The following is a 15,227-nucleotide window of genomic DNA, read 5'->3' as shown; positions in this document are numbered from 1 at the left end:
CAAAGGAAATAAGGTAAAATATCCATTCATTCTTACCATTTTAAAAATTAAAAAAAAAAAAAGATAAATTTTTGGGTCTCGCTCTGTTGCCCAGGCTGGAGTGCAGTCATGCGATCTCGGCTCACTGCAGCCTCCACCTCCTGGGTTCTTCAATCAACTCTCCCACCTAAGCCTCCTAAGTAGCTGGTATTGCAGGGGTGTGCCACCACGCCTGGCTAATTTTTTTTTTTGCATTTTTAGTAGAGACGGGGTTTCACTATGTTGGCCAGGTTAGTCTCGAACTCCTGACCTCATGTGATCCACCTGCCTTGGCCTCCCAAAGTGCTGTGATTACAGGCATGAGCCACTGCGCCCAGCCAAGATAAATTTCTGATTACACACTGTAATGATAATATTTTGGACATATTGGGTTAAATATATTGCCTAAGTTAAATTTACCTGTTCCTTTTTACTTTTTAAAATGTGGCTACTAGATAATTTAAAATTCCACATGTGGCTTGCATTTTATTTTTATTGGACAACACTGATCTGGAGGAATGAGTTGTAGCAGGCATTTTCTGTGCTCCAGGCTGCTCGTGCTGATCTTGTATAGACATGACCTAAAATCACCTCTCAACACAGAACAAATTCTATCCTATCATCTTACCACAGATGTGTTTGTTGGCCACGAGGAAGGCTTAATAAAGTGGGGATGGTTCAGCATAAACCTAACCTCAGTCCTGGAAAAATTCAAAGTATCCACTTGCTGAAAGACAGCATCTCTCCTTCATTTTCTTCAGTGACCTCAATTTCTCTGTTGGAGTCAACTGCTACTTCCATGTTGCTGTCTCCCAGATCCAAATTTTTGGCCTGGCCTTAGCTGCTGAGCAACAAGCCCAAGACTATAGCTGTCTGATGGACAATGCCATATGGCTAGCTTGTTCATGCCTCAAATTTAACTTGTCAAAACTAAACTTGCAAACTCACTCCTTCGTTTAAGGGAGCTGATTGTCCCATCTCTGTGTATTTGTCTGAATTCTTCTATTACCACCTATACTCTTGAGGGCATTACTGTACACTGTAAACCAGGCAAGGTCTACCAAATAGGCACTTGACACACACTATTACATTATATCTTTGCATGGAAAATGCAGATTTTGTTCATAAATAAGAAAGAGAACTTGAGGATATTCCTAGAACAACAACAACAACAAAAGAGGGTTAAGACAAGGAATGAGCTGCTGTTGGCAGGAATAATTACTTAAAAGGTAGCTTAAATGAACACAGACTTTCTATAGTTAGAATGAAAACTTTTATCTACTACCTTTAGGTGAAACATATCATTATTATTGCAACTTGGAATCACTAGAGTTAAAAATACTGTATTTTCTGTGAGAAATGATCTTGCAAAGCTGCATTATAAATAAAAGACACGTTGTGACAAATCCTAATTTAATAAAATGCACACTGTCCACAACACATGAGGCTCTGTCCTAGGTGCCCCACAAAATGCTGGGTCCTTCTGAATATTGATTCTGATTTTAAAACATCTTATGTAGGTGTTTTTATAATTAAAACAGTTGGCAGAAATTATAAAAACCTGACTTGAAGGTTGTTACTATTTTTTTTTTTTTTTTTTGAGACAGAGTCTTGCTCTGTCGCCCAGGCTGGAGTGTAGTCACCCGATCTGGGCTCACTGCAACCTCCACCTCGTGAGTTCAAGCGATTCTCCAGCCTCAGTCTCCTGAGTAGCTGAGATTACAGGCATGTGCCACCAGGCCCGGCTAATTGTTTTTGCATTTTTAGTAGAAACGGGGTTTCACCATGTTGGTCAGGCTGGTCTTGAACTCCTGACCTCAAATGATCCACCCGCCTTGGCCTCCCAAAGTGCTGAGATTATAGGTGTGAGCCACCACGCTCAGCCACTGTTTTAATTAATTAATTAATTCATTCACTCATTCATTTATCTATTTAGAGTCAGGGTCTCACTCTGTCATGCAGGCTGAACTGCAGTGGTGGGACTGTGGCTCACTGCAGCCTTGAACTCCTGGCCTCAAGTGATCCTCCCACTTTAGCCTCTCAAAGCATTGGCATTACAGGTGTGAGCCACTGTGCCAGGCCCAATTACTATTTTAAAAGATACATGTATCAGCTATGGCAAAGCCTTGTGGCAGACTTAGTTGTATATATAGACTTTTGCGATTTGATTGCTGTTGAAAGAACAGACGAAATTGAACACTAACGATAAGTTGGATGTAATTAGTTGCTGCCATTTGCTCAGAACGTATTCTATAAATATGACTCATCAAACTTTTCTTTGCACCTATTTACATTTATTTACCTAGTGTAACTGAAATGACAGATGAATGCTTGACTGCTTTTAGAGACAAATGTCAATTATAAGTTCACATGAAGGGTAATGGGGACATTACAGCATATACATATTATTTTGAGGCAACTTCATATATACTGGAGAGACAATTTTGAAAATCGTCTGAAAACTGATCTGAACAAACAACGTGAGAAGTATAAATAAAGGGAAACACATTTACATTTGGATTGGAAAAACTATGTTTTAGGCCTTGAGTGGTGGCTGTAGTAAGAGGTCCATAGGATTATGGGTCAAAATTGATGATGCTTCTGATCTAACTCTGGAAATACACTGTCTTACGAAATGACACTCCAATATGCAAAACACTTACCTTCATTATTGACAATTATAGAAGCAGTTCCTGTAGCAGCATCTTTAGTCTGATATGTAAATTCTGAAAGAAAAAAGAAAATTACAATCACATGTATACAGACTGTCATGTATAATTTATTTTAACAATTTCAATACAACACTAATCCTCGGAAAAACTTTTTAACCTTTAACCATCTGGAATGATAAAAAAAATAAGTAATTAGTGCTAATTTATACCCATCATCTATACAACAAGAAAAATAGACAGTTTTATATTTAGTTGCACCTTTTCTCTACATTAGTAACAACCCACCAAACTGCTCCTACTTTCAAGTCCCCCCAATTATTCATAATTGTATACATATGCATTTTTCTAGACCAACACACTTATGTTCTTCCTTGAAAGGAATGTCAGAGTTGAGATAAAAAATAAAGGTCAAACCTATAAAATGAACTTGTTTGATTATTTTCATTCTCATAAGCTTGTTATTTCACCAAGAATCAAGGTCTAGCATATAAACAGAAATGTTGACCAGGCAGTCTTTGGTAGCAGCAAAGAGCCCTGAACTGGAGTCAGAAGATTTTATTCTAGTCCTGGCTCTGGCTCCAACCAACTGTGTGCTCTTGGAAAAATCACAGAACATCTCTGGCCTTTGGTTTTCTCTTCTGTGAAATAATGGTTTCAGTCTCTATGGCTTCTAATGAGTGTTGCCAGCTGTAACGTTCTTAAAACACCTTTTGTGAATGCAGCACATTTTTCTCCTTGTCATTTGTCACATATCCATGAGATGAAGGTATGTAATCTCTTATCATTTTATTCCCATCTGGAGGAATGTACATGGAAGAATAAACCAAAGGACATTTAAGCAAGAATGGACAAAGCTGTGCATAAAAATTCTCTGGCCACCAGGGGAAGGTCTAATAATTCTCCTCTAGATTCAATTTTTCTCATAACAAAATCATGGAAAAAAGCTATGAACAGTAACTGTAAAAAAGATGGGAATTTTACCTGTAGAAATATCATTCTGTTTTAAGTTTTCTATATAATCATTGCCAAAAGAATCTTTGCCAACCTGTACCAAAGAAATAATGAATATTAGATCTTTTATAGTTAGTAAAATGCTACAATGTAGTTTTTAGAATACTTAGCATTTTAAAAGGGCATATCTGCATAGTACTTTACAAACATTAGCTAATTAATCTTCTTAATATAAGATGCTAGACTTGATTGCAGCCCAAAGAATTGTTATATAATAATGTTTCACTTATATCCTACTTAAAATGTGAAGTATTTAATGAACGCCACTCATTAAGTCATTCTCATTTTGAGCTGTTCATGTGATAATTCCCACTGAGATGGAGTTGTCTACCATCATCAATCCTCAATATTTATGAACAATCTCAGCTATTTGTACTTCATGGTAAATATGGGCATCTTTGTCATGACTTACCTGATGTTCCAGAATCTTTTTATCTTTTCCCTTGACACTGACATGTGGAGGCAAAGAAAAGGAAATTTTAAAGGCCCTAGCTAACTTGAGTAACTTGGTGTAATGGAATTCTGTTTATGCATCCTAGCATCTATTCTGTTAAAGGTATTTCAGTTTTTCCTTTGGACACCCATTTCTGTCCCATTCTATAGACAACAAAATTAAGTTGGCCAAGGGACCCAGGCCTGATTAAAAAGCGTGTTCCTTGTAGTCCCAGCTACTCGGGAGGCTGAAGCAGGAGAACTGCTTGAACCTGGAGGTGGAGGTTGCAGTGAGCTGAGGTCACGCCACTGCACTATAGCCTGGATGACAGAGTGAGACTCTGTCTCAAAAAAAAAAAAAAAAAAAAAGTTCCACCACCCTGGTCACAGTGATGGGTTCATGAATGGGCATGTGACCTAAACCAGTCCAAAAAGACTCAATCCTGGGACTTTTATTGAAACTACCAGGGAAGACAAGTTTTCTTCCCAGTAAGATTGCTGGCTATAAGAGAATGTAAGCTTGTAGTCACTGGGGCTCACCATATAGAGACAGCTAGAAAGAAAACAGAAACGTAACAGAAAGCAGGAGTGACAGACACAAACAGACACAGACTCCTAACAGCCTAATGGACCCCTAAGTCATCTGAAGCCAGCTCTACCACAGGGCTTTTCAGTTACACCAGGCAATACATTCTTCTTAAAAAATTTATTTATTTTTATTTGTTTGCTTAAGCTATTTCGAATTGAGTGTCTATTGTCTGTTACTAACAAAGTCCTGATTAGCTTCAGGCTGGGCGCAGTGGCTCACGCCTGTAATCCCAACACTTTGGGTGGTCAAGGCAGACAGATCACCTGAGGTCAGGAGTTCGAGGCCAGCCTGGTCAACATGGTAAAACCCCATCTCTACTAAAAAATACAAAAATCAGCTGGGTGTGGTGGTGCATGCCTGTAGTCCCAGCTACTTGGGAGGCTGAGGTAGAAGTGCTTAAAGCCAGGAGGCGGAGGTTGCAGTGAGCTGAGATTGCGCCATTGCACTCCAGCCTGGGCGACAGAGTGAGACTCCGCCTCAAAAATAAATAAATAAATAAATAAATAAAAAAGGAAAAGAAAAAGCTAGTTAGCCCAGCGCCTAGTGTCACCCCTGAACCACTGAACTATAATTTAAGTGGCTGTGTTTGTGCCTGGGTCCTGTGACCACATTCTTGCTTTGTGGTCCACTTTGGTAACTGGATCTCTCCCCGTTTCTGTCAGCACGAGTGTGTATCCTCTTCATCTGCTTAGCCCTCTAGCTCTTTCAGAACAGGTACTCTTCTCTGCCTGGCCAGCTATTTGCAGGGGCCAGAACTTTAGGTCTGTGGCTCAAAGCCAGAAAACTATGATTGCAAGGCCTTTGATACCAACTGCTGGCATCTTACCGACATCTCCCTACTGTCCGTTTCTGCAATCACTGTGCTGGTCAGGACACCCCTGTTATCTTCTCCCATACCTCTCTAATGCTAACCGTTTGTCTGACTGCTACCTTGGCTGGACCTTGGCTTGAACTCTACGGTTGAATCTACAGCAGAGGCTGTAAATTGGTGGGTTGAAAGTTGAATCTGACTCCTAGATATGTTTCGTTTGTCCTACTACTGTTTTCTAAAAAGCAGCCTTTTTTTTTTTTTTTTTTTTTTTGGGACGGAGTCTCGCTCTGCCGCCCAGGCTGGAGCGCAGTGGCCGGATCTCTGCTCACTGCAAGCTCCGCCTCCCGGGTTCACGCCATTCTCCTGCCTCAGCCTCCCGAGTAGCTGGGACTACAGGCGCCCGCCACCTCGCCCAGCTAGTTTTTTGTACTTTTTTAGTAGAGACGGGGTTTCACCGTGTTAGCCAGGATAGTCTCCATGCAGACTTTATTTTTTATTCATTTTATTTTATTTTTGAGACGCAGACTCTCTCTGTCGCCCAGGCTGGAGTGCAGTGGCACAATCTCAGCTCACTGCCAGCTCCACCTCCCGGGTTCACGCCATTCTCTTGCCTCAGCCTCCCAGTAGCCGGGACTACAGGCGCCTGCCACCACACCCGGCTAATTTTTTGTATTTTTTAGTAGGGACGGGGTTTCACCATGTTAGCCAGGATGGTCTCGATTTGACCTTGTGATCCGCTCGCCTCGGCCTCCCAAAGTGCTGGGATTACACGTGTGAGCCACTGCGCCCGGCCAAAATAGACTTTATTTTAAAAACTAGTTTTAAGTTCTCAGCATAAGTGAGTAGACAGTACAGAGTTCCCATATACTTTGTCTCTTCCTACAACTAGTATCCCCCACTATTAACATCCTGCAACTAAGTGTACATTTGTTACAACTGATAAACCTACATGACATATCATTATCACTCAAACTCCATAGTCTACATTAGGGTTCACTCTTGGTGTTGAATATTCTATAGGCTTTGACAAATATAAAATGTCATATATCCACCGTTATAGTACTATACACAATCGTTTCACTACCCTAAAAATCCTCCGTGTTCTGTGTATTCATCCCTCTCTCCCCACGAGCCTCTGGCAAACACTCATCTTTTCATTGTCTCCATATGGTTTTGCCTTTTCCAGAATATCATACAGTTGTAATTACACAGTATGTAGCCTTTTCAGACTGACTTCTTTTACTTAGTAATATGCAACTAAAGTTCCTCTGTGTCTTTTTGTGCCTTGATAGCTAATTTCTTTTTCGAGCTGAATAATATTCCAGCATCTGGATGTACCAGAGTTTAAATATCCATTTGTCTACTGAAGGATGTCTTCAAAGTTTGGGAAATTATGAATAAAGCTGCTATAAATATCTGTGTGCAGGTTTTGCTATGAATGCCCTGTTATTTTTGTTTTAATTTTAATTTTGTTTTTAATTTTAATCAGTTCTCAATACTTAAATATTAGAAGACTTCACAAAAACAGACAGATGTCCAGGAGGTTCTGAACATTCAGAGGTTCTGGTAACGCCGCGTCCACATTCCTGCAAGGCAAACCGTCTGGAACTGAGAGGTAAGTGCCTTCAAGTGGGCATAGACTCTTGACTTCATCACAGTCCCTATCTAGCCTACTGCAATTTCTGTGACCTGCTTGGTTCCTGTAGGCCTTTCGGCTTGCTACCTCTGAACTATACTTCTGAACTGAACTTCTATTTTTCTGTCCTGCCAGTGAGCACTACTTCAATGGACTATGTCTCAATCCAGGCTTCAGTCACTCCTGGTGTGTTCCATTCTTCCACAGAAAATTGTTCCTTTCTGGATATATCAATAGAAAGAAACCTGTCTGCTTCCTTACCATCATTTCTGAGAACTTAGAAGTCCTTTGCCCTCTCCTCCACCAAATCAAACCTCACCTGTTTTTCAGGTATCAATTTAAGGTCTACCTTCCCTACTCTGGCCCTTGTTAATCCTCTCATCTCCAGACCTCCTATGACATTCCTAATCAAGCCCATAGTTCAATATCATCTTATATTGTTGGCAATTTCATATTTGTTAGTCTAGCCTTCTTAAAAGCTTACTGGAGACTCTTTAGGATGTGATCACATCAGTTGCCCTTCTGTTCATTTCCCTTGGACCCATCTTGTAGTCATGTTCCATTCTTTTTTTTTTTTTTTTGAGATGGAGTTTCGCTCTTGTTGCCCAAGCTGGAGTGCAATGGTGCAATCGTGGCTCACTGCAACCTCTGCCTCTTGGGTTCAAGTGGTTCTCCTGCCTCAGCCTCCTGAATAGCTGGGATTACAGGTGTGCACCATCATACCTGGCTAATTTTTGTATTTTTAGTAGAAATGAGGTTTCACCATGTTAGCCAGGGTGGTCTTGAACTCCTAACCTCAGGTGATCTTCCTGTCTCAGCCTCCTAAAGTGCTGGGATTACACGCATTAGCCACCACGCCCGGCTGTCATGTTCCATTCTTGAAGGAACATGACTACAAGCACCCAAACTATTCTAGAATGGTTCCATACAAGGTTTTGTTTTCAACAGCTTCCTTGAAGGCACTCTCACACTCTTTTGCCTATAGCAGTGAAATACTTTTGGGCAGAAAGATTCTTGGAAACCCACATAGTCTGAAATAGCCTGTCTGTGTGAGCTTGTTCCACATGAAGGAAGCCAGGTCAAGAGCAACTATGGACAAGCGCTTGCACATAAGCCAAAAGGGAACGCTCAGAACTCAACATGCTCTTTGGAAATCCCAGGTTCAGTTCTGTCCTGAATATTGTAGAGTAGTGCCATCCGACAGAACTTTCTGCAGTGATGAAATGTTCTATATCTGTGCTGTTCAATACAGAAAATGTTTTCTATTTGTTCTGCCCAATACAGACACTCAAAATACAGACTGTGTGACTAAGGAATTCAATTTTTAACTTTGATTACATTTAAATCTAAATATCCACAAGTGGCTAGTGGCTTCTATATTTGACAATGCAGCAAGGGTAATGGAAAGCAAAAGGGCTGGGTATATGACGAACAAGAGCATTTCTTCAGCTAAGGGTGTTGAGATGCTTCTTTCACTCTTATCACTGGGAGGGGTCCTTCTGCACTGAAGCAGAGCTTTGGCAGGGCTTCCAGAGTCCAGAACTATGACCTGAAGCTAAGGAGGGCAACTTCAGTCAGCACCATAACTTCTATTTTGCAAAATGATTGAGGAATGGTTGTTTAGGCTGCTTGGAATCCTCAAATGGCAGAAACCATCTAGTAATTCTACTCTTCAACATACACTTGGGGTGAATAAAACATAGGAGATCAAAATATCGTATCCAAGGCCACATGAAATTGAATATTCTGCTCGAGAAGTTATCACATATATTAAAACAGGTTACCAATTTCAAAGCATTAGAATACAGAAAATAGGTTTAACACTAAAACTAAGATGAATATAATTTAATCCTTGCAACTGAAGACATTTTGTGACTTTTCAGTGCCTGAGGGTTATAATGAACAGCTGGTTGAGGAGACTAAGTTGCATTTGTTGTCATACAAAACCCAGCTGTTACTTTTTTGAATAAATCCTTCAAATTAACTTATATATTGTCATTTGTGGCCTTACAACAAAATACATAAGAAGAATCTATAAAATCTCAGTTATTTAAGCTTGCTGGTTGTTTAAATCCTAGATAAAGGGGTGTTTACCTTGATAATGGCGTTTAGGCCAGGCATGGTGGCTTATGCTGCAATCCTAGCATTTTGGGAGGCTGAGGTGGTAGGACTGCTTGAGGACAGGAGTTCGAGACCAGCCTCAGCAACACAGCAAGACCCCATCTCTACAAAAAATTAAAAAATTAGCTGGGTGTGGTGCTGCATGCCTATAGTCTCAGCTACTCTGGAGGCTGAGGTGGGAGGATTGCTTGAGCCCAGGAGTTTGAGGCTGCAGTGAGTTGTGACTACACCATAATACTACAGCCTAGGTAACCTGTCTCTGAAAAAAAAAAAAAAGGCCTTTGGGCATGGTGATGCACACCTGTAATCCCAGCACTTTGGGAGGCCAAGGCAGGCTGACTGCTTGAGCTCAGGAGTTTGAGACCAGCCTGGGCAACACGGTGAAACCTTGTCTCTACAAAAAAATACAAAAATTAGCTGGGTATGGTGGCATGTGCCTGTAGTCACAGCTACTTGGGAGGCTGAGGTGGGAGGATCACCTGAGCCCGGGGAGGTTGAGGCTGCAGTGAGCCCAGATTGCACCACTGCACTCTAGCTTGGGCAACAGAGTGAGATCCTGTCTCAGAAAAAAATGAAGACCTTTAACACACAAAGTTAATGCTACAATCACCATTATTAGGCCTGATTATATGAGAGTGGTGATAGGTTTGAGATAATCCAGTTATTTTCTCTCATTTCTACCATTTCTTCTTATATAAGGTGTATACTATTTGCTTGGTTATAGGATCATTTGTTTGAACATATGGCTGAGCATTCCAATCAACAGAGCCAACTACTTTTAGCTAGCTGTCTTTCAACAGAGTTCAGGAAAGGACAGATTTCTCCTCATTACATATTACCTGGAAAGACCTGGTGACTAATTTTTGATCTCTGAAAATGAAAATCTCAATGCATGATCAGATGATTCTCCCACAGTAATCTAGCACAGAAGGTACTTTTTGGTTAAGGTGATGGATACTCTAATGCACTGCTTTTCAAGCTATCCATGGAGAAACATTGGCCTTGTTTTCCTTTTCTTGCTTTCAACCCATTGTGGACTATTTTATAAAATACAATAACAAGGAGATGAAAACAAAAAAGAGTCATACAAACTACAAGGCCTAATTTATTATTACTATTATATTCAACAGCTATGAAGTTATTCTGTCAAATTGCTATAAATGATCCTAACTGCTTACTCTCCATTCCTGTACTGTTTGGACCAGTGACAATCTACATGCAGCCTGGCACCAGTCTGAGGACTGGACTTTGAACGCCGCCTTAATACACCGAGTTAGGAGGCCAGCAGGTCTTACTTTCCGGTTGGACCCTGCTGGTGGAAGCAGGATCTGGTCAAAACATGGTGCAATGAAGAAGCTGGCTGAAACGGAGGAAAGTGACCTCTAGTTGCTCTCACTGCTCATTAGCACAAGACGCTCCTACTGGACCCAGGATAGTTTACAAATGCCATGGCAATGGCCCGGAAGTTACCTTATATAGTTCTGAAAATTCCCCACCCTTTTTCCAAAAAGTTCTGCATAACCCACCTCTTAATTAGCATATAATTTAAAGTACATGTAAATATAGTTGCTAACCGTCCATACACTACCCTCTGGGCACCCAGCCTATGGGTTAGCCGTGCAGCACTGGTTCAGTCAAAGTGGCTTTTTCTTATCCTTGGCTCACTCTTAAATTCTTGCCTGGGCAAAGCCAAGAACCCTCCCTGGCTAAGCCCACCAGGGCAGCCTGCATCAGTATCGCCTCTGTCACAAAACTTCATGCTTGATGGTTCTGAAGGGAGAACAGATAGCTACCTGTATTAGAGAGTTTGACAGTCTCATATTTGAAGGAAGTAAGACAGGGTAATTTTTTGAAGGTGTTTCCAGTTTGCTGATTCCTGACCTGGGTCATTTGGGTTCATACCTGCTCATGGTTTCTGTGCTCATATTGGGCCACTGCATCTTGAGTTCCTTACTTGACCATGGTCCTCTCCTGAACTGCCAATTTTTGATGTTTAGGAATAACTTCCTCCTCTTAACATTTGGCTTCGATGGAATGGAGCAGGAAACACTTAACTCAGGTGAAGTCTCAAGAAAGACGTCCTAATAGGCTCTTTGTCCTGGGAGGACGACTTTCATATTATACAATATCTGGGGGGATTTTAAATCTGAAAATACCATCTCCATTTATCACTGGACTGTAGCTTTGGTCCATGACTCAGTTAAAAACTGACTAAATAACTTTTAAGTACTTCAAATGTTTCATTATACGTGTATCACTGTATAAATATTGAGGTAACTCTTTTAATATTCTTTGTCACAATATCTTAACAAATATTTCTCCCTAGCTCAATATAAGAAGTTTGTTTGGGCCATCAGTCTTACTTTGTAAGAGCTTGAAGTTTAGTTTGTTATAGGTGGTAACAGGTAAATCAATCTTGCTGAGAAAGCCATAGAAAATTTTTACCTGTTTTTCTTTTGCTCCATCTGTTCATTTTTATCTTGATAAATTTCATAGTTTTGGTTTCTACTTAGAACTTGTCATCTTTAAAAAACTGCTATAGGCCGGGCGCGGTGGCTCAAGCCTGTAATCCCAGCACTTTGGGAGGCCAAGACGGGCGGATCACGAGGTCAGGAGATCGAGACCATCCTGGCTAACACGGTGAAACCCCGTCTCTACTAAAAAATACAAAACAATAGCCGGGCGAGGTGGTGGGTGCCTGTAGTCCCAGCTACTCGGGAGGCTGAGGCAGGAGAATGGCGTAAACCCGGGAGGCGGAGCTTGCAGTGAGCTGAGATCCGGCCACTGCACTCCAGCCCGGGCGGCAGAGCGAGACTCCGTCTCAAACAAACAAACAAACAAAAAACCTGCTATAAAGCAAGTTTGACTAATTTGCTTAATAAAAATGTATTTCACAATGGATAAAATATGATTAATGGACAGAAATAACTTCTATTATAAAAATATATTATTTTCTTTTTAAGAAGTCTAAGAATATTGTGCAATTTGCTTAAGCTTTTAAATAATTCCATGTCTAAAGGTCCCAGGTTATCTAACCAAAGTTACCCTGGATAGGTTTTAGCTACAGTCATGTTTTTTGATCCTTTGCTATGCAGACACACAGGCTAAAATCCACTGCGGTGCTAAACATTAGATGACTAAATCAGGGGCATGGTAGATATATAGAACTTTCAACATTGTACAGATGCTAACATAAACCGTCATACGCAAATAGTACTTTTGCTTTAATCAACCTCCTAACTGGAACATTTCCCAAAATACAGCCCCCTGCTTCTATTCCTCTCCCATCCACTCATATGGTTTTAGGATTCATTTCCCAAGTTCAGTTCCATAATTCAAATATTTCTCTTTGTCATTTCTTTCTTTACCTCAAATTCAACAGACCTAAAATAAAACCAATTTCATAATCTTAGGCTTGGAAGAGATCCCAGGGGACATCCAATCTTGACTTTAATGGCTACATAAATAGCTTCTATAAAGCTTCCAAGACGGAGGGGTTCTCTAATCTCTCCTTTAACGTCTCCAGCTCTAGGAACTCCCCTCTTTCAGGAAGCCATTTTGGGTACATAGCTTCCAACGCCAATTCTACGTCCAGGTTTTCCTACACAGGAAATTGTATCATCCTCTTTCCAGTTCCCAGGTCCTCTTAATTAAGTCAGCACCATCTGATCACTCTCCAAACCTTCCACAGCTAATCAGGTACGAGATGGGTCAGGCCTAAGTTTTTAATCAGCCCCCTCTCACAGCCCCATAATTCCTGGGACATAATTAGTTGCTGATTAATTACAATGATATTTTAAATCTATCAAGAGCTCAATCTTAGCGAAAGAGGGTTTCTTACTTTGAATCTTATGCTTCACGTGATGTTTTTGACCCAATAGCCATGTGAAAATTATGTTAATCATAGGTTAGACATAAAATTACAGTTCACTAGTAGATGAAGTGATAATTGTATAGTTTAAACATCATTTAAAACTCCTGTGGAGAGAAAAGTGCTGACTGCAATGAAAAATGACATTTTGAGAATTTTGGTAAAATCTATATAGTTCACAGGAGAAAGCTCATTCTTTTAAGTTCCTTGTATTTTTCTTGCCCTTTAATAATGTACAGACCCAGCCTGGCTTTCCCTAAAAATCAAACAAACACAGTTATCTACCTTTCCTGTTATACTAATACTATAATGCTAGCACCTTAAAATTTCATGAAAAATGAAAAATGTAAACTTTTGGCAGCCCATTTAATTTATTTTCAAATTATTTCAGTAGCATGGATAAAAACAGGAATACTGGATGTTACAATATCATATCTCTACATACATGAAAACAAAACAATGCCAAAAGATCAGTTATGTGCAGTTCATTAAGGCCAAGATTCTTTTCAGATCTAAGATACAGCATTAGAAGAAAATGACTTAGAGATGAGTAAATCACCAGTTATTATTACACGAAGTTTCCAAAAGCTGTGTTGCTGCAGTGAAACCTGCTAAAAACAGGATGACTCATGCTGTTGTTTAGAAGCTGGATGACAGAAACCCACTGGAGTAGGCTAATTTCCCTCACTTCTCACACCCCAGTTAGAAACTCATTACATTCAGGGAATGCAGCATTAAGTTATTTGAGAACTGCTACTTCCCAGAGGATGTAATGAGGCAGACATTAATATAAAGGACAAGGGAGACTACTCTCTCTCATTTAGATCTTTAAAAACAATAAACTTCCATAAGAACTGAAAGCAGGTACTCAAGTAGACGTATATGCATGTTGGTAGCAATGCTATTCATAAGAGTCAAAATGTGGAAACAGCCCAAGCATCCATCAATCCATTTATTGATGAACAAAAAAATTGTGGTATATCCATACAACGGAATATTATTCAATCATAAAAAGGAAGGAAATACTGATATATGCTACAATGTTGTACCCCAAAACCAGTATGCTAAGTGAAAGAAGCCAGGTACAAAATGTCACATAATATATATTCCATTTATATGAAATGTCCAGAACAGATAAATCCATAGAGATAGAATGAAGACTGGTGGTTCCCAGGGCCTTAAATGGAAGACAGAATAAGAAGGAACTGCTTAAGGGGTAAGGGATTTTGTTTTGGAATGATAGTAAAGTTCTGTAACAAGACAGAAGTGGTGGTTGAATGTATTAAATGCCACTCTACGTTTTATAAGCCGCTGAATGGTTCACTTTAAAATGGTTGAAAAAAATAAAAACAATGAACTCCAGTCTTAAAACCAGATTCTTACCTCTAGAATCCTCTCCACTATACTTTATACTTACCTTGCACACCATGGATGTCGTTGCTCCAAGTCGAGCAGCTTGGACACACTGGTTGGCACCTTTCCCTCCAAAGCCAATAAAAAACTTATGTCCGTGGATGGTTTCTCCAGTTTTTGGCAAACGAGAAGTAAGACTATTGTAATTTAAAAAGAGAAGAAAAAAGGCATATTGGTAACTGTAATCAATTTAAGTTCTTTAGAAGAGAGGGAAGGCTATATGGTAGAGCTCTAAATAGTCTTAACACTTAGAATTACGAGCAGAAGCAAGGAAGATTGTCTCTTCCTTTAGGATGACATTTAGTAGTTTGCATCATTATCAAGAATGAGTCTCTTTGACAGAATTCCTCTCTGTCTCCTAGAGCCCACTACTGTGGCTAGTGTACTGCATCAGGGTTATTCATGAATACCTTTCCTTCATATTCCCTTTCCTAATGCCAGCACAGAACTTTATTCACAGTGGGATTTAATAAACGGGATGAAATTAATGTATATTTCTATATGGATTTATCTGGTTACTTTAACAAGAAGCAGGAAGTGTATCAGGATTCTGATAATCAAGTACAGGACCTAAGGAGAGAGGGAAGTTACAATTCCAGGTACTAAAGAATCTTTTTTGTTTACTAAGGGGTAGAGTAAGAGTGGGGTGTTCA

At 40.0% G+C, this 15,227-nt stretch overlaps 1 protein-coding gene across 1 annotated transcript in view; it reads right to left on the bottom strand.

The window, feature by feature from the left end:
- LOC116273016 (ribokinase-like) overlaps nt 1–14,753 on the bottom strand; it is a gene marked incomplete at its 5' end in the record, with an annotated part of 80,840 nt that extends 66,087 nt beyond the window's left edge. The window contains 3 exons of the mRNA XM_031661955.1: nt 2,682–2,744; nt 3,672–3,735; nt 14,579–14,753. Coding sequence (XP_031517815.1) covers nt 2,682–2,744; nt 3,672–3,735; nt 14,579–14,753 — 302 coding nt within the window. The remainder of the gene's footprint in view (nt 1–2,681; nt 2,745–3,671; nt 3,736–14,578) is intronic.
- Nucleotides 14,754–15,227: the final 474 nt, after the last annotated feature.

Source organism: Papio anubis, unplaced genomic scaffold (genome assembly GCF_008728515.1).
Source record: "Papio anubis isolate 15944 unplaced genomic scaffold, Panubis1.0 scaffold309, whole genome shotgun sequence".
NCBI classification, from domain to species: domain Eukaryota; kingdom Metazoa; phylum Chordata; class Mammalia; order Primates; family Cercopithecidae; genus Papio; species Papio anubis.
This window is presented reverse-complemented; position numbering and strand designations above follow the sequence as displayed.